The 20,278-nt window shown below is 45.5% G+C and overlaps 1 protein-coding gene across 2 annotated transcripts in view; it reads right to left on the bottom strand.

The window, feature by feature from the left end:
* Positions 1 to 20,278, bottom strand: part of PCSK5 (proprotein convertase subtilisin/kexin type 5) — a 670,507-nt gene that overhangs the window by 431,709 nt on the left and 218,520 nt on the right. For both annotated transcript variants that reach the window (XM_089691090.1, XM_089691088.1), the window contains exon 5: positions 14,251 to 14,327. In XM_089691090.1, coding sequence (XP_089547216.1) covers positions 14,251 to 14,327 — 77 coding nt within the window. The remainder of the gene's footprint in view (positions 1 to 14,250; positions 14,328 to 20,278) is intronic.

The raw sequence follows: 20,278 nt of genomic DNA, 5'->3' as shown, positions 1-20,278 counted from the left end.
AGTGTGATATTGTGCAAGCATGTAATATCACACAGCTCTGGAACGCAGAGAACCACAGCATTCCAATGTGAACATGACACACAGAGAACTATTGTTTTCTGTGTGTGATTGCAGTTACCTGCATTTATCCACAAGGAAAAAAAGCAGGCAATTGCACAGTGTGAATGGGCCCTAAGTAATTACTGGTGCAGTTATTTCCCAAAGTCAAGGGGTTTCATTTGACTTTAGTATATATACACATGTGAATCTGGAAGGTCTAACTTCTGGTGAGTCAATAATGTGGCATAACTTGTACATCATAGTACAACAACAATGGAACATTGCTGAGCTTGCAAAGTTTCTACCTAAATAAATTCCAGAAATAGAAAAATACACTGAAAAAAACTGGAACAAAAGTAGAGAAAAAAAGCTAATCAATGCATTATAAATATCCTCCTAAACTGGTTCATAACAAACTATATTTGTTACAGCATGATCAGATATTCTAATTGCCTAACGCCAGCTTTTTTTAAAAAAATTCGATACAAAGGGGAAAAGTAAAATTTAGGACTTTTTCCTCTCTTGCTTTGTCTGTTTTGCCTGCAAGGGGGGTGAGGTTGTCATTGTGATGACACAGAGATCAACAAAGACAGTATCAAAAGTTCTAACCCTTCCCCACTCTAAAAAATGTTTTGGAGAGATTTCACATTTCTTTCTGTCCTGAAAGGAATTAAGGAGAAGATCTTTCTATTATTGACAGGCAGCAATAAAAACCCAACAAAGACCCTTTTGTGCTCTGTTAAAAAATAAAAAACGTTTTGGCTAGGATTGAGCCTTTAACCCTTTTGCTGTCAGGTTAGTATGGCATACGGACCTACAGAACTGCTTACAGCTGGCCAGGTCTGTATGCCGTTCTAGTATGTAGGGCGGACAACTAGGCCATTGTTTAAGAGGCTAAGAGAATATGTCTCAAACATTAAAAAAGGGAAGAAAGATCATAGTCTGTCTAGGCACTTCCGAGATTTCCATAAATGTGATCCATCAGAAAAAATTTTCTGTGGGATTGACAAGGTTGATGCGCACTGGAGAGACAACAATAGAACCAGGGAGGTTTCTCAAAACGAAACGTTCTGGATTTTTGAATTAGATACTATGAGACCCAAGGGTCTCAACGTCGAATTGGATCTTAATTGTTTTACCTCAGATACATGATCTTAGAGTATTAGAATTATTCAGTACTCCCATTCCAGTTCATCCATCTTTATTCAGTATATATAAAAAAAACAATTGGGGGGGATAGATAGGGGGCCCATAAGTATATGCGATATAGGTTGCAGTTGAATATTAGATGATAAATAGATATGGTAAGGAGTGGAATTTCCAATTTTATTTTTATTTTAATTTTATTTTTGTATAAGGATATTTTCCCCTTTTATCAGGATATTTGGGATATATTTTAGCTTTCCATAAATAGGAGTATCTTAGAATATATTACTGATTAGGAATCCCAGGCCAGAATATAATTATTTAGATATCCAGTTGGTGATATAATTAGTTTTGGTGCTATACCTCTGACCATCCTTATATCACCTTGGAGTAAAAAAGTGGAATTAATGATTGATTTTAGAAGATGTATTCCTCTATGTGAGTTAGGGATTTTAGGTTTTATATTTTGCGTATACCTTGATTTTATTTTAATAAAGAAGTTTATAGAATGTATTATATGTATTTTAACGTAGATATTTTAGATATATTCTATGTTGTCATTAATTTTTGTTTTATTTTGTTTATTTTAAGATTAGTAACCATGTTGCACATTTTAATAGACTCGCAGAGTTCTATATAACACATTTTTTGGGAAGATTTGCAGTGATAGCATTAGATGGCAGTGTGTTACATTGCTGTATAGTAGGATATGCCTAATGTATTGATTGGATCCACATAACATGGATTACACTCACATTTTTAGGTTTATATACTATTGTGGGGTTTGTTAAGAATAGTACAAAGGACACTGACATCGTCAGTTGTATATTATGTGGTATAGTAATAGAGAACATTCCTGAGTATATCTCTTCCTTTCTCCAAAATGGCGCGTTCTGCGGATGCGGATAGGATACAGGCGTATTTAAGTGGCCGCGATTCCGACATGCAAAGCCTCAGATGATATCGGAAGTGACGAAACGCGTCAGCACGTGACGTTGCATGTAAACAAAGTACAGTGTATGCCCCTGCAAGGCCGTGTTTACCTGTACAGGGATGCACAGGTGCTCCATGCATCCCTGTATAGGCAGTCCCATTGATGTCATATGAAATTTAGCAACTGTACGAACACAGCCAGTGCTTCCAATCTAACATTCATGTGGGTCTAAGTGCATCTCCCTGAGCACACATTGTCTGCTTTAGGGGTCATGCACCCACACATTTTTTTATTTTACAGGAATTTAGCAGGAATTTTGTAAATTTTGTCATGTATGAATCCACGACTAATGATTTGTGTATTTTTAGCGAAAATAATATTTTGATAAACATTTGCGCAAATATCACAGGTCCTATGCTTTCTGAGAATGTATGGTTTGGGGGAACACAAGCTTTAAGGGAAAAAAATAAATAAATGGAAAAATTGCAAAAATGGCCTGGCCACCTAAGTTTAAAAGTGGAGCGCAGGGCCTGGCAGGGGAAGGGTTAAAGCATAGGGGACTACTTGGTAATAAAACAATAACTTCTAGAAATATTGAATTAGCCAAAATGTATCTAAATATAAAAATGAAAAAGATGCACAATACAACTAATCACATTTAAGCCATGCTGACTGGCATCTTGGTTTGACTCTAAACTTTGACATTCATATTTGCTCAGTTACCAACAATAAAGGTGTAGCACCTTCCGAGTATAGGTGCTAGAATGTACATAGATTAGTGTAGTTGGCTCTTCTGCCTAACAGGGAAGCTAATAGGTACTTTTATCCTTAGCACAAACCTTAACAAAGTGCTGCAATATATTAGTCAGGACTGCTCATGATGCTCTGGTGCCATTTTAATTTGCCTAGAACTCCTCCTGCCTTCTGGAAACCACTAGAGCTTTCCAGAACATAGGTGGGAGCTAAGCAAATGAACAGCTTGAATATTAATACAGCTCTGGCCAATTACAGTGGAGGGTGGCCTCACTGCATGTTGGGAGCTGGTAATTATATTTTGTCCTTCCCAAAGTGGATTGCATCAAGCCAGGGTTGAAGCAATCTTGCATTCCCTGGCACCTTATGCCAAAGGGCCTCAGGTGGGCGACCTGAGGGCCTGAAGCTGGAACCGACGAGTGGCCCTGATTCTCCGAAAAGCTGACTGAGGGCGAGTCCACTGAGGATCCATTTGGTATCACTGAGAGAGGCTGCCGGTTGTTCTGCAAAGGCCTGTGTGCTGTTGTGGATGCCGTTATCCCTCCTCTGCTATCCTCTAGTCAGCTAAGGGTCCAGCTAAAGGGATCACTGGATAGTGACCTGAAGAGCTCAGCCTACCTGCCACTTACTGCAAGGGACTTTGCTTACATTTCTTTACTACTACATTGTCAAATTGGGAGAAGTCTGTCATCTGCTCCCAGCAAGGGACTTCACCTAAGGTTCCATCATAGAACAGCTAATGTCCTCAAATGGTGAATAGTTTTGTTTTGGAGTATTCTACTGCAACCCCCTATTCCTATCCAAGTTCCTTTAAAGTAAAACTAAAAAACAACACCCGTTAACTGGTCTTTGACTCCAACGAGCTCACAGTGTATGCACATTTCTGTGGGAAAATACTTTGTGCCTGGCTGTCAGTATAGTAGTGGGGAATACTTGGCAATATTCAAGTAGCTCCCATAAGGTAGTGCTGCTACAAAGACTATCACTTAACTCTACATTTTCTGCTTCACAATACACAGTACAAAGATCTTCTACTGCCAACAAGAAAAGTCATTAAAGTAAGATGGTTTCCTATGTGCTACCTCGCTTTTTTCTTTCAGAAGCAAAACGCAGCACTGAACTCAAGACTGAAATGAAGGTTCAATACATTTCTTTTGAAGTTTTCCATCAATTAAGTCATGTTATTGTAATGATTTGCCTGTGGACTCAGCCACTCCAAAAAAGAATCAAGTGTATCTAAAAATATTAATTACCCTGCTCTTAGAGGAAAGAATTGAACTGTGCACTGGATCAATTCAGCTTAACCTAAATCAGTGGTTGTAGTTTTCCTTTGTTTACAAACCTGGAAACCCTTTAGGATTTATTAAGTTCGCATTTTCCAGAAACCACTGACTGCTGTTTAAAAAAGAAACAGATTTAAAATACATTTTGCAGAGTGCACATCACATATATGCACTGGAGGCCTGTGATCAAAACAGGACAGATTGTTTTGATTTTACTGATAATAACATAGGAAGACAACATGAATCATTATGAGAAACACTACATCTGACACTTCAAAGCTACTAAATTAACACTGTCTCAGAGGCACTGCCATAAATACAATTAAAGAAAAGTGGATATTGCCTTATGTTGTACTAAAAAGAAGCAGAATGTAATTGATTGACACATTTACCTTTTTTCTTATTTTCGGTCCATGTATGGGGTTATATTTGTTAATGCTACTACTTAATCAAAGGTGAAGTATAGGAAGAAGCCTTGTACACTCGTGCTGTCCACTAGTGTGTTGACTAAACTAGAAAGGTACTTTGTCCAGAACTGTGAGCAGGTGCAGGAAGATAGCAAAACGTTCTTGGGGACTGTCTCAAAACACAAAGCAGGAGTTTACAACACTAAGAACAAAGTTACCAAAGAGATACTAGCATAGGAGACATTGGAATGCAAACAGTGGATTAGGTTTACTAAAGGGAAGGTTTTTGTAAGGCTGCATGCACGTGAGCATTTTGGTCATGGCTTCATATCCCAGCATTTTCAACTGCCCAGGAGGCAAAATTGTAGTGTCTAGCTTCGCTGCTAGCAGCCTGTCAAAATCGATGACAGGCTGAAATGCATTACGCTAGACGCAGCTGGACACTGTGCTGAATAGTACTTGCATTTAGGCCCATATGCATTCAAGTACGTATGCCAGGAATGCAGAACACTTGCTTTCTGGACATATGTCTCTGAACACATAGAGCCCTAAATGTGAATGCTACTCAGTAAAGTGTCCAGCTGCTGTGTGAATATTTCAGCCTGTCATAGATTTTGACAGGCTGCTGGCAGCAGGGCTGGACACTGCACTTGTGCCCCCCAAGCACCTGAAAACACTGGGCTTTGGTGTTCATGAGCCAAACTGCTTGTGTGCATGAGGCCTTATAATTACAGTGAGAGGTAAGGTTACTAGGTGGTTAGAGTGAGGAGGCCTTAGGGCAGGGCATCAATCACTGTGCCAAAAGCTACCACTGCTGATCTCCCCGAACCAAAAGCTAATGTATCACCTTTGACGAGGCTATAAAGCAGAAATGTGCTCAAGCCCCTCAGCACTGCAGGAAATTCTAGTCCCTCTTAGATTGTAAGCTCCAAGGAGCAGGGCCCTCCTAACCCTCTTCTATTGAACTGTATTGTTGCTGTATCGTCTCCTGTTATGTTGTAAAGCGCTGGGCAAACTGTTGGCGCTATATAAATCCTGTATAATAATAATAGTGCAGAGTGGTGAGGTGAATCAAAAGGCTAACAATACAGATATTCAAGAACAGACACAATTATAATAAAGTACACAGGGTTCTTTAATATTTTTTGGGGCTCCACCAATGATATTCAGTTTCTGGAGTTGCTGGCTGCAACTCACCACTACAATGATTACCATCTCATTCAGCTTTAAAGTGGTTGGAAACCCTTACATAAACTCAGTGAAGATGATACACAGGGGTGAAACAAATCCTCCTACTTAAGGTGTACCTGTTTGTTTGCAGCCATTTGTCCTGTACATCCTTGTAAAACTCAGAGATGAAAAGGATTTTTCACAGACCCACAAAGCAGGGGGCTGGCAGCTGCAGTTACACACTGTACAAGAGCTCTGAGAACTGATTGGAGGGAAGGGACATGTCATGTCTTAGGTTTCACAACCTCTTTGAGCTGGCCATACATGGTTTGAATTTTCGCCCATTCTGCAGGAATTCGCCAAAATTGGACCTGTTCTGTTTCAAATGCTGCTTTATCCATTAAGATAACTCCTTAGACCCAGTTTGTCTGGACAGTATGGTCACCTGTTGACTTGGCACCATCCACAACTTAACTCTTCAATAAGACACAGTATTTGAATCCAACACAATTTTACTTCAGCCAATTGCAGTACAAAGGATGTTTCTCCAATCTTTTGAAGTGTACTGTAAGAAGACAATTACTTTCTTAAAGCTGGCTAGGTGGTTCAAATCTCAGCCGATTCAGCGGGGACCGGCCGATATTCAAACCATCTATGGGCAGGCTGATTGTACCCAATTCAATTGTTGTATGACTTGGGTACAACCAGCCTGTCAGATTTTTCATGTGATTATTGCCACTAGCAATAATCACAGTGTTCTCCCGGCAGGGGCAGCAACTCCCTCATCCCCCCATCCCCAAGCACAATCAAGTTTCCTCCTGGTGCTGCATCTGCATGGCATCCCTCTCTAAATGGCACCCAGGGCACTTGTCATACTCTGGATATGGCACTGGGAGGGGGTGTTAATATTTTACCCACTGACACCAATAAAGGAGGGAGAGTGGTTATTATTGTGCCAAATTACATCAATGAATGAGAAGGGGGGGTTGTAATTATATCCAATGACACTAATGAAGGGGGTTATCATGTACCCACTGATATCAATATAGAGGGGTTAATATTTCACCCATTTGCATCAATGAAGAGGTGATTATTGTTGCTGTTACTGCCACCAGTGAAGGGGAGATTATTATAGCTGTCACCGACACCAATAAAGGGGGGATTTATTAATGTTGACATTATCACTGACACCAATGTAGGGGGATAATATCAGTGACACCCACCAATGGAAATGTATATTACTTCTGACATGAATGAAGGTAGGTTTATTATTGCTGGCTCCAATTGGGGGAGGGGGTAATATTTGCTTACACCAGTGAAAGGGTGTTTATTATTGCTACTTACACTGTTGAAGGAGGAGAGGGGGAATAATTATTGATGCCTATGCCCTGAGATGTATGCTGCTTCCAACAAACCCTCACATGGCCATGCGGTATCTGTGTCTGGCTATTGCATCTATATAAGCTGGTGTGAGAGGGGGATTTAGTGAAAGTATAGGGGGAGCAAAGGAGCCCCTGAGGATAAGAGTTTTCTGGAAGGGAGTTATCCCTGCTATCCGAATGTTTTCTGAAAGGCAGGAAAATAACTCTTAGCTATAAGAATTAAACCCGATTTACATAAATAGGAAATACGCAATTGCCACGTAATTGAAAAACAGGGAAATTTCCAGTTGCAGAGACAAACCATTTATTATTATTGCTACAACAGAGAAACATTAGGAGCATTATTTTCTACTTTAGAACTAAGCTAAGACAAATAAACCTGTGCTCACCTTAAACACCCAAAAATTTCCCTGCCATAGACTGGATGTTTGCAGCATGCATTGTGTCAGGAGCCCCTGCGGCGTGTAGCTCAGCGCAGGCACAGTGTGCCAATTCGCACTGGCGTACGGGCACTAGGTCCTGGGCGGCCGCGGCGACGGCGGAACTCGTTCATGCGCACTCGGGACCGTAGGTGCGCGCCTGGCACCAATGACAGCGCAGGGCGCGGTATTTAAATCCGCTCTGCGCTGACACTGGTTGCCGTATGGTCCCTTCTGATGTTCCTGCTGCTGTATCTGTGCTGATTGATTGTTGCCGACCCTGATTGTTCCCGACCGTGCTGTCTTCTCCTGCTCTGACCCCTGGCTTGCCTGACCTCTCCTTTGATGCCCCTCATTGGATCTGACCTTCCATTACTGACCCGGCGAGTGACCCGACTATTCTCTGCCTGCTGCCTTGTACCGCGCTGTCCCCACGGTTACCGACCCGGCCTGTCTGACCACGTTTCTGCTCAGCCATCCATCCATCCGTCCTGCTTGGACCCATCCACCTCTTTACATCAGGCTCTTATCCTGCAGATACCTCTGGCGGATCCCTCTACCACGGGTGGGTGTACTCAGGGGCCACGACCTGGTCTCTGTCTGCTCCAAGTCCATCCCCACCATCGGGGGCCCTGGTGAACAAGCAGACTGGGACTTAGACTCTGCGCTCTGGGGAATCCTATCCCGTGGGTTGCTAGAGGTACCGCCAGGCGGTACATTACAGTACCATACGGCCATGACAGAGCCTGGAAGAGGACCATCCCCACTAGAGGACATATGCCAGCACCTGGCGGCTCTGACCCAAGCCGTCAAAACGCTGCAGGAGGGATACACACATCTCGAGAACCGCATCCAGATGCTAGACGCACCTGCCACTACATCTCAGAGTCCGGCTATTCCTGCTCCGGCCGGAGAATCTTCAGGGCCACTTACTGGAGCAATAGCCGCGTTGTCTCCTCCGTAACCCCGCGTTCCATTGCCAGAACGTTTCAGCGGGGATCGAGCAAAATTCAGGGCCTTCCGGAATGCGTGCCTGCTTTATTTTAGCCTGCAGCCACGAACATTTTCCATGCAATCGGTTAAGGTGGGATTCATCGTGTCCCTGCTCCAGGATGAACCCCAGGGCTGGGCTCACCGACTGATGGAAACCCACCATTCCCACCTAAAGATGGTAACTGATTTCTTTGAAGCAATGGCGGTGTTATATGATGACCCGCAGCGGGCAGCCTCCGCAGAAACGGCCCTGTGCTCTCTCAGACAAGGCCGCTGGGCAGCGGAGGAGTACGCTTCGGAGTTCAGACGATGGATGGGGGATACCCGGAGGAACAACGCCGCATTACGCCATCAGTTCCGCATAGGGCTGTCCGAGGCTCTTAAGGATGAATTAGCTCGGGTGGGCCTACCCGATTCCTTGGAGGACCTCATTACCCTAGCCATCCAAATTGACCGCAGACTGCAGGAACGCAGATTTGAGAGGACCAGCCAGGGTCAGAGAGCTACATGGGTACCCCCTCGAGTTCCAGTCCAACCTCTGCCAGGGGGAAACCGGATCTCGGAGTCTGATGATGCCCCCGAGCCCATGCAGCTTGGATTGGCTTGGCCATCATTGTCGGCCGAGGAACACCAGAGAAGACGGTCTAAGAATCTTTGTCTTTACTGTGGAGAAGCCGGTCATATGGTGCATTCCTGCCCAGTAAAACTGAGTAAGTCTGCTTCTGTTTTTTCTTTTGTATCCTCTGAAGGCCTCAACTAGTCTAATTACTTAGCCATACCTGTTTCCTTTCAGCTTCCTGGAAGAACCGTGTCGGCGACAGCAATAATTGATTCCGGGGCATGCAGTTGTTTTGTTGACTTGGATTTTGCCAAAGAAAAGAAAATCCCCCTCCAGACCAGGGAACGAGGGCTTAACATCTTTTTGGCTGACGGGTCATGTACCAAGTCAGGGTTGGTAGACCAGGAGACTCCCCCATCTGCACTACAGTAGCTGACCACCATCGGGAGTTCCTCTGCCTGGATGTTATAGCCTCCCCTCTTTTCCCAGTCATTCTGGGACTCCCTTGGTTGCGGGCCCACAACCCCCAGATTGATTGGGAAACCGGGTTCATTCAGTTCCAATCCCCGTATTGCCAGGAACACTGCTACGCCTCGGCCCCCCAATTCCTCCTATGTATGGACGGAGATACCGACCTAATTCAGGCCATCCCTCCGGCCAACCACAGTTTTCTTGACGTTTTTAGTAAGTGAGGGGCAGACATCCTTCCTCCACACCGAACATATGACTGTCCCATTGACCTCCTACCTGGTTCTGAGATTCCGTTTGGTCGGATTTTCCCCCTATCGGAGCAGGAATTGGGGGTGCTCAAAGAATATATTGATGAGAACCTCCAAAAGGGGTTCATCCGCCCCTCCACGTCACCAGCCGGTGCTGGAATCTTTTTTGTCGAGAAAAAAGATAAGTCCCTGCGGCCCTGCATTGATTAACGCAATTTGAACAAAATCACAATAAAGAATTGCTACCCACTGCCTCTGGTTCCAGAACTCTTCCAGAGGTTAAAGTCAGCAGTGATATTTACGAAACTAGACTTGAGGGGTGCGTATAACCTGGTCCGCATAAGGGAGGGGGATGAGTGGAAAACTGCGTTTCATACTAGATTTGGGCACTGTAAATATTTAGTCATGCCGTTCGAACTTTGCAATGCCCCAGCCACTTTCCAACACTTTATAAATGATGTATTTCGAGATTACCTTGATGTCTTCGTGGTCATTTATTTAGATGACATATTGATTTTCTCTCCCTCCCATGAAGCTCATAGGGGTCGTGTCACAAGTGTGTTGGAACGTCTACGCCAACACGGATTGTACGCTAAAGCTGACAAGTGCAGCTTCGAGCAGCACAGTATTGTGTTCCTGGGGCTGATCATCTCCACCACGGGGGTTGCGATGGACCCGCAGAAGTTCTCGGCAATCTTGGATTGGCCAGTACCCGCGGAGAAGAAGGGCATGCAACGCTTCATTGGCTTTGCAAATTTCTATAGAAAGTTCATCAGGAACTTCTCTGGTCTGGTGTCTCCCATTACCCAGCTTACCAAACAGGGGTCCGTTTCAGGTGGACACCCGAGGCTTAGACAGCGTTTGAAACCCTGAAGGGATTATTCACCACCGCTCCCATTCTTAGTCATCCAGATTCCTCCCTGCCATATGTCTTGGAAGTCGATGCTTCGGAAAACGCAGTGGGGGCCATCCTGTCCCAAAGAAAAGGCACCAGGGAGCTCCTGCACCCAGTGGCGTTCTTCTCGAGGAAACTTACACCAGCAGAAAGGAATTATGATATTGGTGATCGAGAACTATTGGCCATCAAGACCGCACTGGAGGAATGGAAAAACTTGCTAGAAGGGGCCACGCATCCAATTTTGATCTTTACTGATCACAAGAATTTAGAATACTTGAGAACGGCAAAACGCTTGAGACCACGCCAAGCGAGATGGGCACTCTTTTCTCCCGTTTCACATTCCATATCACGTATAGGCCTGGGTCCAAGAACACAAAGCCCAACGCCCTCTCGCGCATGTTTGAAGACCCTGAAGAGGTCCCCAAACCAGATACTATCTTATCCTCGGGGAACTTTCTTGCCCTCCAAACTGAGCGACGCTCTAGGCTACAGAATGCATCCTTAGGAATGCCAAGCCCATCCGGGGTTTCCTACAGAGCAAGGAAGGGCTCTTATGGAAGGAAGGGCTAATCGCGGTACCCGAAGAGGTCCGAACCTTAGTCCTGGGACACTGCCATGACCATCCGCTGGCAGGTCATTTTGGGATGGCAAAAACTCTAGAATTACTCCAGCGCACATTCTGGTGGCCAAGCATGGCCAAGGATTGCAAGCTTTATGCGAAGACCTGCGCCACCTGTCAGAGGAACAAGCCCACCAGAAGCAAGGCCTGGGGTTTACTACATCCACTGCCTATAACTGACCAGCCGTGGCAAATGATTGCAATCGACTTTATAGTCGAGCTTCCTCCGTCTCAAGACCACATCGCAATCTTCGTAATTGTGGATTGCCTGTCGAAGATGGCCCACTTCTTGCCACTTAAGAACACGCCCTCGGCTCTGGAAACAGCGCAAATCTTCATAAGAGAAGTTGCAAGACTTCATGGAGTTCCTGAAGACATTGTTTCAGACCGGGGGGTTCAGTTTACCTCAAAGTTCTGGAAAGCGTTATGTGAGATGTTGGGAATCAGATTGTCCCTCTCTTCCGCCTACCTCCCACAGACAAATGGGCAGACGGAGAGGACAAACCAGACGTTGGAGCAATACTTGAGATGCTATACGTCCTTCCTCCAGGACGATTGCCTGGCACTCTTGCCACTGGCCGAATTTGCATATAATAACACAAATCATTCAGCTACTGGCAATCCCATTTTTTGCGAACTATGAGTTCCCCCCCACATTTCTGCCTGATCTGATTCCTGAAAGCCCAGTTCCTGCCACTCAAAACACGCTGGATTTTTTTTCTGCCAACAACAAGGTGCTTCAAGAAGCCATTGCAAAAGCCCAGGAGGACAACAAAAGAGCCTTCGACAGGAAGAGAAGAGGGGAACTAGTTTTGCAACCTGGGGATCAGGTCTGGCTAGCAACAACGAATTTGAAGATGTCTTGCCTGTCGAAAAAACTGGGGCTGAAGTTTATGGGTCCATTTCGGGTGAAACGAATGATCAACGAGGTTACGTATGAACTCATTCTTCCGGAAACTTTTAAGATTCACCAAGTTTTCCACGTGTCGCTACTGAAGCCAGCTACGCCAGACCCATTCCCGGATCGGAGGTCCAGACCCCCGGAAGCAATAACCATTGATGAACAAGAGGAATTTGAGGTAAAAGCAATCTTGGATTGCAGGAAAACGGGTGGCCAGACACAGTCCCTGATCAAATGGAAGGGTTATGGTCCTGAGGAGAACTCAAAATGTTCATGCCCCCAGACTTGTCCGGGAGTTTTATCGCAACCACCCACGGAGGAGAAATCAGTTGGGCACCCAGAGGTTGCCCGTGGGGGGCAATGTCAGCAGCCGCCACGGCGTGTAGCTCGGCGCAGTGTGCTGATTTGCACTGGCGTGCGGGCACTAGTTCCTGGGTGGCCACGGCGACAGCGGAACTCGCGCATGCGCACTCGGGACCGCGGGTGTGTGCCTGGCACCAATGACAGCGCAGGGCGCGGTATTTAAATCTGCTCTGCGCTGACACTGGTTGCCGTATGGTCTCATCTGATGTTCCTGCTCCTGCATCTGTCACGGTGTAAGGTCAGGTTCAGAGACCAGTTGCTATAGCAGTAAAAGGCTTACCTGGAACCAGCAGGATAGGTACACCAGCGGATCCCCCTGGGAATGACGCAGGCTCACCTGAGGTGCGGGGTCTAAGTATTAACCGGTATTCACCAGAGCTCCTAATGGTGGAGATGGATTGGGCTGCGTGTTAATACCAGGTCGCAGATCTCAGGATCACCCCACCAGGGAATGAGCAGACTGGGAACCAATAGCGGATCAACAGGTTAGGGATCAGACGAAAGCAGAGTCGGTCACAAGCCAAGGGTCGGTCACAAATGGTAGCAGATCAATCGTAGTACGTTAGGATGAGACGAAATCGTGGTCAGGAACAAGCCAAAGATCAGTAGCGGAGGAGTAGACAGCAGCAGGAACAGTAGCAGGATATTGGCTGGAAAGGCACAATAATCTGGCAAGGAGGAAGTCCAAGGACATGGCTTATATAGGAAGTTCATGGGAGGAGCAAGGAGATCAAGGTTCAAGAGCAAACAAGGCACAAGGCAGGATTATCCAATAGAAGAGGCAGAGTGTTGTCCAGCATCCTAGGTAGCTCAGTGAGAAGAGTTACTGCCTGACACAGTAGAAGTCCCAGGTTCAAGTCCAGGCCCTGACAGCATCTGTGCTGATTGATTGTTGCCGTCCCTGATTGTTCCCGACCGTGCTGTCTTCTCCTGCTCTGACCCCCTGGCTTGCCTGACCTCTCCTTTGATGCCCCTCATTGGATCTGACCTTCCATTACTGACCCGGCGAGTGACCAGACTATTCTCTGCCTGCTGCCTTGTACCGCGCTGTCCCCACGGTTACCGACCCGGCCTGTCTGACCACTCTTCTGCTCAGCCATCCATCCGTCCTGCTAGGACCCATCCGCCTCTTCACATCAGGCTCTTATCCTGCAGATACCTCTGGCGGATCCCTCTACCAAGGGTGATTGTACTCAGGGGCCATGACCTAGTCTCTGTCTGCTCCAAGTCCATCCCCACCATCAGGGGCCCTGGTGAACAAGCAGACTGGGACTTAGACTCCGCGCTCTGGGGAATCCTATCCCGTGGGTTGCTAGAGGTACCGCCAGGCGGTACATTACACATTGGTTTACTTTACTAATAACTCGGGCCCAGAGACAGAGATCAACATATCTACAAAGGAGGTAAATACCAACTACATCACTCTTACTGGAGCATATTTAATGAAGTGGGGCACTGTGCAGGAAGTGTACAGAAAAAATTTGCAAAAACAAAAACCTCATTAGTTGTTATAGTTTTTTACAATTCGCCTAAATTAACTACATTTGCACTTAAATTAAATAAGCATATTAATGTCTTATAACATCTCATATGTTCAAGCTAATATTTACATATTCCATAACTACAGTTAAATTGAAAATCAGAGTTATAATTAAAATTTCTTACTTGTTCTCATTGCTTGCATCATACCGAGGCATGGGATCATAGTCGTTGCCATTGATATCAGTGCTGGCCAGAGGATCCTACAGCCAAAAAAAGAAAGAGGCTAAATAAATCATAAGATCGTTATTAAGCCATTATCTCACATAGCTCATGCATATATTAAATAGTTCCACTCAGCACGTAATTAGGTTAGCAATTGTCCCTGTGCATTCCTGATGATTTGCAGGCTGTCAAGTAAAGGAATTTACCAACTGGCAGGTTTGTGAAAAATTAAAGATAGCAGAAAACCCCCATGATGGTCTTGAAGTACCTTATAGATTTTATTTTAATTCAACATGCAAACAGTTGCTTCTTCAACTTAAGGCTCCGTTCACATCTATCCGTGCTCACTTTTGTGCATCTTTAGTGCATTTTTTACCGTGCTTTGTACTGCATTTTGCATGTGTTTTCATTATTCTATTTGGCATCATAGCAGATGAAAATGCACAGAAAATCGGACATCTCATTTTCACCAACACACTTCACAAATGTGAATGGGTTAATTGGATTCAACATGTTTTTATGACCTGCATTTTTGTGCATTTCAAAATGCACATAAAAAAGCACAGGTGTAAACAAAGTCTTAAATAAATTGTGAAATATAATAAAATTCAGGGATCTGCATTTATAAAAATAGATATAGATATTTATGTAACAGTACTTTATTAATAATTAGAGAACATTGCATAGGGCAATGGCTAGAATTTATTTTTTTTATTATGCCATCCCTATTTTTCCCTGAAAATGGTATGTAAGCAGCAAAAACCCATGTTTAAGCTATGCCATGTATAAGTAGCTGCTCGTACCTTCAAATGATTAGACATTTGCAAGCATTTAAAGACATGCACCCTTGCAGTGCAATCCCTTTAACCCTACCCCACTCTGTGAGTCCTTGGAATTGTAGAAAGTAATGCAGAGTAAACAAGGAGAGTAAGGGAGGGTTGCCTGTGTCCTGTACTCCAAGATATGGACTTTACAGGTAAGTCAAATTAATTTCTTTTATCTTAATCGTACAGTACAGAACGCAGGAAACTTATTCATACACCATGGGACATCCCAAACAAATGAATATGAGGGTGGGCAACAACTAGACAAATGGAACCGTGCCATTAGGCAAATAAAAAATTAAGAGGGGTCAAAAGACTTCAGAGTGTGGCTATAAGAACCTTGTGGGCAAAAGCTGCATTCCCAGAAGATTGGACTTCCACCTGAAAACTCTGAGAAAGTATTAACCAAAGATCAGGTGGAGGCCTTACACAGTTGGGCAACAGAGGCTTGGTACCGAAAGACCCAGGATACTCCTACAGTGGAGTGGGTGCGCAACAGCGCAGGAGCAGGTTTCTGCTAAATAGCATAAGTTTGTATAATCAAGATCCTGATCCACCGGTGGATTTTGAAACAGGGTTCCCCTTGCAAGGTGCAGAGTAAAGGGAAAACAAAGCATGTGCTTGTCTAATTATTATTATACAGGATTTATATAGCGCCAACAGTTTGCTCAGCACTTTACAATATAACAGGAGACAATACAGCAACAATACAGTTCAAGACAAGAGGGAGGACAGTATATATCAGGTACACTCAAATGGCTCTGACAACATCCAATAACTGTAGAGAGGATTCCTTTGGATGCTTAGGAGAAGGGCACAAGGATAGCAGGACAATATCCTGACTGAGATGGATCGCCAAAACCAGTTTTGAAAGAAAAGATGGTATTGGGTGCACTATAACTCTGTCGATGCGAAGTATATGGAAAGGTTCATTATAGGATACGGCCACCAATTTAGAGACACATTTAAAAGATGTGATGGCTGCCAAAAAGAATTTTTGCTGGTAAGAGTTTCCAGGGAATATCCCTGATGAGTTCAAAGAGTGGTTTCTGTAGGGCAGGACAGAAATGATAAATGGTTTTCCAAATTTTTTCCAACTAAATATCTGAAAAATGTGGCATGCATTTGTATTCAGCCCAATACTTTGTAGAACCACCTTTCGCTGCACTTACAGGTGCAAGTCTTTTTGGGGATGTCTCTACCAGCTTTGCACATCTAGAGAGTGAAATTTTTGCCCATTCTTCTTTGCAAAATAGCTCAAGCTCTGTCAGACTGGATGGAGAGCCTCTGTGAACAGCAATTTTATTATTATTATTATTACTACGAGTTTATATAGCGCCAAAGGGTTTGCTCAGCGCTGTACAATAGGGGGGGACAATACATGGCACAGTACAACAAAGACAGACAGCGTACGAGGGGTAAGAGGGCCCTACTCTTACGAGCTTACAATCTAGGAGGGAGGGGGTAAAGGTACAGTAGGAAGTGGCTGGGGGGGATGAAGTGGTAGGAGGAATGAGGGAGGATGGCCGTTAGGTGAGGGTGGGGTAGGCTTCCCTGAAGAGATGGGTTTTGAGGGAGCGCCTGAATGTGAATAGAGAAGGCGACAGTCTGATGGATTGGGGCAGTGAGTTCCAGAGGATGGGGGAGGACCTGGAGAAGTCCTGCAGTCGTGCATGGGAGGAGGAGACCAGGGAGCAGGATAGAAGGAGGTCCTGTGAGGAGCGAAGGGTACGGGTAGGGTGGTACCTGGTGATCAGATTGGTGAGGTAGTCAGGGGCAGTGTTGTGAACGGCTTTGTAGGTCAGGGTAAGGAGTTTAAATTTGATGCGTTGGGCAATCGGGAGCCAGTGGAGGGAGAGGCAGAGGGGGGTGGCAGAGGTGGAGCGGGTGGTAAGGTGGATGAGTCTGGCAGCTGAGTTCAGGATGGTCTGGAGCGGGGAGAGCCTGCACTTGGGTAGGCCAGTGAGGAGGGAGTTGCAGTAGTCAAGGCGTGAGATGATGAGGGAGTGTACTAGAAGTTTGGTGGTGTCTGGGGTGAGGAAGGAGCGGATCTTGGCAATGTTGCGAAGATGGAGCCTGCATGTGTTCGTGAGTGATTTGACATGCGGTTGGAGGGAGAGGTTCGCGTCAAAAATGGTTCGCGTCAAGAATGACGCCAAGGACTTTGGCTTGCCAGAAGCCATGTGGGGAAGTGATAGTGGAGTTGTTGGTGATGATGGATAGGATAGGGGGGGGGGTGTGGGCAGGGGGAAAGACGAGAAGCTCGGTTTTGGAGAGGTTAATCTTGAGGAAATGTAGCGACATCCAGTCTGAGATGTCATTTAGGAGGTGAGTGATGCGGGCGGAGATAGTGGGGGTGAGGTGAGGGGTGGAGAGGTAGATTTGGGTGTCGTCAGCATAGAGGTGATAGTTGAAGCCGTGAGATTGTATGAGTTTGCCCAGGGAGGAGGTGTAGATGGAGAAGAGAAGGGGTCCAAGGACAGAGCCTTGGGGGACCCCAACAGAGAGGGGGAGGGAGGGGGAGGTGGCACCATTGTAGGTGACACTGAAGGAGCGTCGGGATAGGTAGGATGAGAACCAAGAGAGAGCAGCATCTCCGATGCCAAGGGAGAGTAGTTTATTAAGAAGGAGGGGGTGGTCAACTGTGTCGAAGGCCGCAGAGAGGTCCAGGAGAAGGAGGACAGAGTAGTTGCCCTTGGCTTTGGCGTTGAGTAGGTCGTTAGTGATTTTGAGGAGGGCGGTTTCAGTGGAGTGTAGGGGACGGAAGCCGGACTGTAGAGGGTCAAGGAGGTTATTGTCAGTAAGGTGGGAGCTTAGGCGATCGTAGACTAAGCGTTCAAGGAGCTTGGAGGTGAGTGGCAGCAGGGAGATGGGTCTGAGGTTGTTGGGGTCCGCGGGATCCAGGGAGGGCTTTTTGAGGATGGGGGTGATATGCGCGTGCTTTAGGGGGGAGGGGAATACGCCAGTAGAGAGGGAGAGATTGAAGATGTGGGTGAGGGAGCGGATGAGGGAAGAGGGGGGTGACCGGAGGAGTTGAGAGGGGATAGGGTCCAGGGGGCAGGTAGTGAGGCGGGCTTTTGAGAGGACTTTGGCGACTTCCTCAGTAGTGACAGGGCTGAGGGAGTGCAGTGCGGGGGGGGTTATGGTGGGCGGGGCATTGGGAGAGGAGGGGGGCAGTGCGGTTGTGAGGGCAGAGGAGGGGGGAGATGAAGGGGTGACGGGGGCGAGGAGGCTAGGTGGGGAGGTAGATTGCAAGTTGACGATGTCCTTACGGATAGCGTCAATCTTGTTGTGGAAATGGGTGGCAATTTCGTGGGCGGTGAGAGTCTTGCCACAGATTCTCAATTGGATTTAGCTCTGGACTTTAACTAGGCCATTCTAACACATGAATATGCTTTGATGTAAAGCATTCTGTTATAGCTGGCTGTATGTTTAGGGTCGTTGTCCTGCTGGAAGGTGAACTTCCACCCCAGTCTCAAGTCTTTTGCAGACTCTAACATATTTTCTTCTAAGATTGCCCTGTATTTGGCTCCATCCATTTTCCCCATCAACTCTGACCAGCTTCCCTGTCCCTGCTGAAGAAAAGCATCCCCACAACATGATGCTGTCACTCCCATGTTTCACGGTGAGGGTGGTGTGCTCGGTGTGATGTGCAGTGTTAGTTTTCCACCACACATAGTGTTTTGCTTTTAGGCCAAAAAGTTAAATTTTGATCTAACTTGGCCAGAGCACTTTCTTCCATATGTTTGCAGTGTCCCCACATGGCTTCTTGCAAACTGTAAACAGGACTTCTTATGGCTTTCTTTCAACAATGGCTTTCTTCTTACCACTCTTCAATAAAGGCCAGATTTGTGGAGTGCACAACTAATAGTTGTCCTATGGAAAGATTCTCCCACCTGAGATGGGCCTCTTGGCTGCTTCTCTGATTAATGCTCTCCTTGCCCGGCCTGTCAGTTTAGATGGACGGCCATGTCTTGGTAGGTTTTCAGTTGTGCCATACTCTTTCCATTTTCAGATGATGGATTGAACAGTGCTCCGAGAAATGCTCAAAGCTTGGGATATTTTGTAAACCTAACCATGCTTTAAACCTCTCCACAACTTTATCCCTGACCTGTCTGGTGTGTTCCTTGGCCTTTATGATGCTGTTTGTTCACTAATGTTCTCAAACAAACCTCTGAGGGCTTCAAAGAACAGCTGTATTTATACTGAGATTAAATTACACACAGGTGGACTCTATTTACTAATTAGGTGACTTCTGAAGGCAATTGGTTCCACTAGATTTTAGTTAGGGGTATAAGAGCAAAGGGGGCTGAATACAAATGCATGTCACACTTTTAAGACATTTATGTTTAAAAAATGTTGATAACCATTAATCATTTTCCTTCCACTTCACAATTATGTGCCACATTGTGTTGGTCTAGCACATAAAATCCCCCAAAAATACGTTTACGTTTTTGGTTGTAACATGACAAAATGTGGAAAATTTCAAGGAGTATGAATACTTTTTCTTGTTCAAACATTTTATTGGGGTATAAGGGTATAAGACATACAGCAGGAAGCAACAATCATTTACAGTATATGTAGCAGATGAGAACATATGGCTCAAGGCCTTATAGCAACAATATGATTATTGCAAACTTAATAGAGCAACCAGTGCAAAGAGAGGGGGGAAGGAAGAAAGAGGAGAGAGAGAAAAAAAAAAGAAAGGGGGGAGGGGAGAGGAGGTAGGTAAAGTGTGTGACTTCTAGGGCACAGAGGAGGGGAGCGGCCGGACCAGTGCTCCGGAGCGTCTTCCAAGGGGGAAGGTATTAGGGAAGAAGCAGCGATTCATCGAAACCATGAAGGAGGAAGTGATTGACCCAGGGAGACCAGATTGATAAAAATTTTGGGACTGTGTCCCTGATGGTAGCTTCCACTTTGGCATGTATCATAGCCTGTGTCACCTTATTCCGAACCGCCAATATGCTAAGAGAAGGGGTTTTCCAGGATTTTGCTATAATTTGCTTGGCGGAGGTTGTGACCTGCAAGAGGATCTTAAACTGGAGTTTAGGAATCAAGGGGGGTCGTAAATTGAGTAAGGCAATGTACGGAGTTGGCGCTAGTGGTTTTTTGAGAAGGGTAGATAGCATGTGGAAGATACCAACCCAGAAGGTGTGGGCTACTGG

This window comes from Staurois parvus, unplaced genomic scaffold (assembly GCF_062004578.1).
Source record: "Staurois parvus isolate SC_StPar_1 unplaced genomic scaffold, SC_StPar_1.0 ptg000549l, whole genome shotgun sequence".
NCBI lineage: Eukaryota > Metazoa > Chordata > Amphibia > Anura > Ranidae > Staurois > Staurois parvus.
Note: the sequence above shows the minus strand (reverse complement) of the source record. Positions and strands in the feature narration are given on the sequence as shown.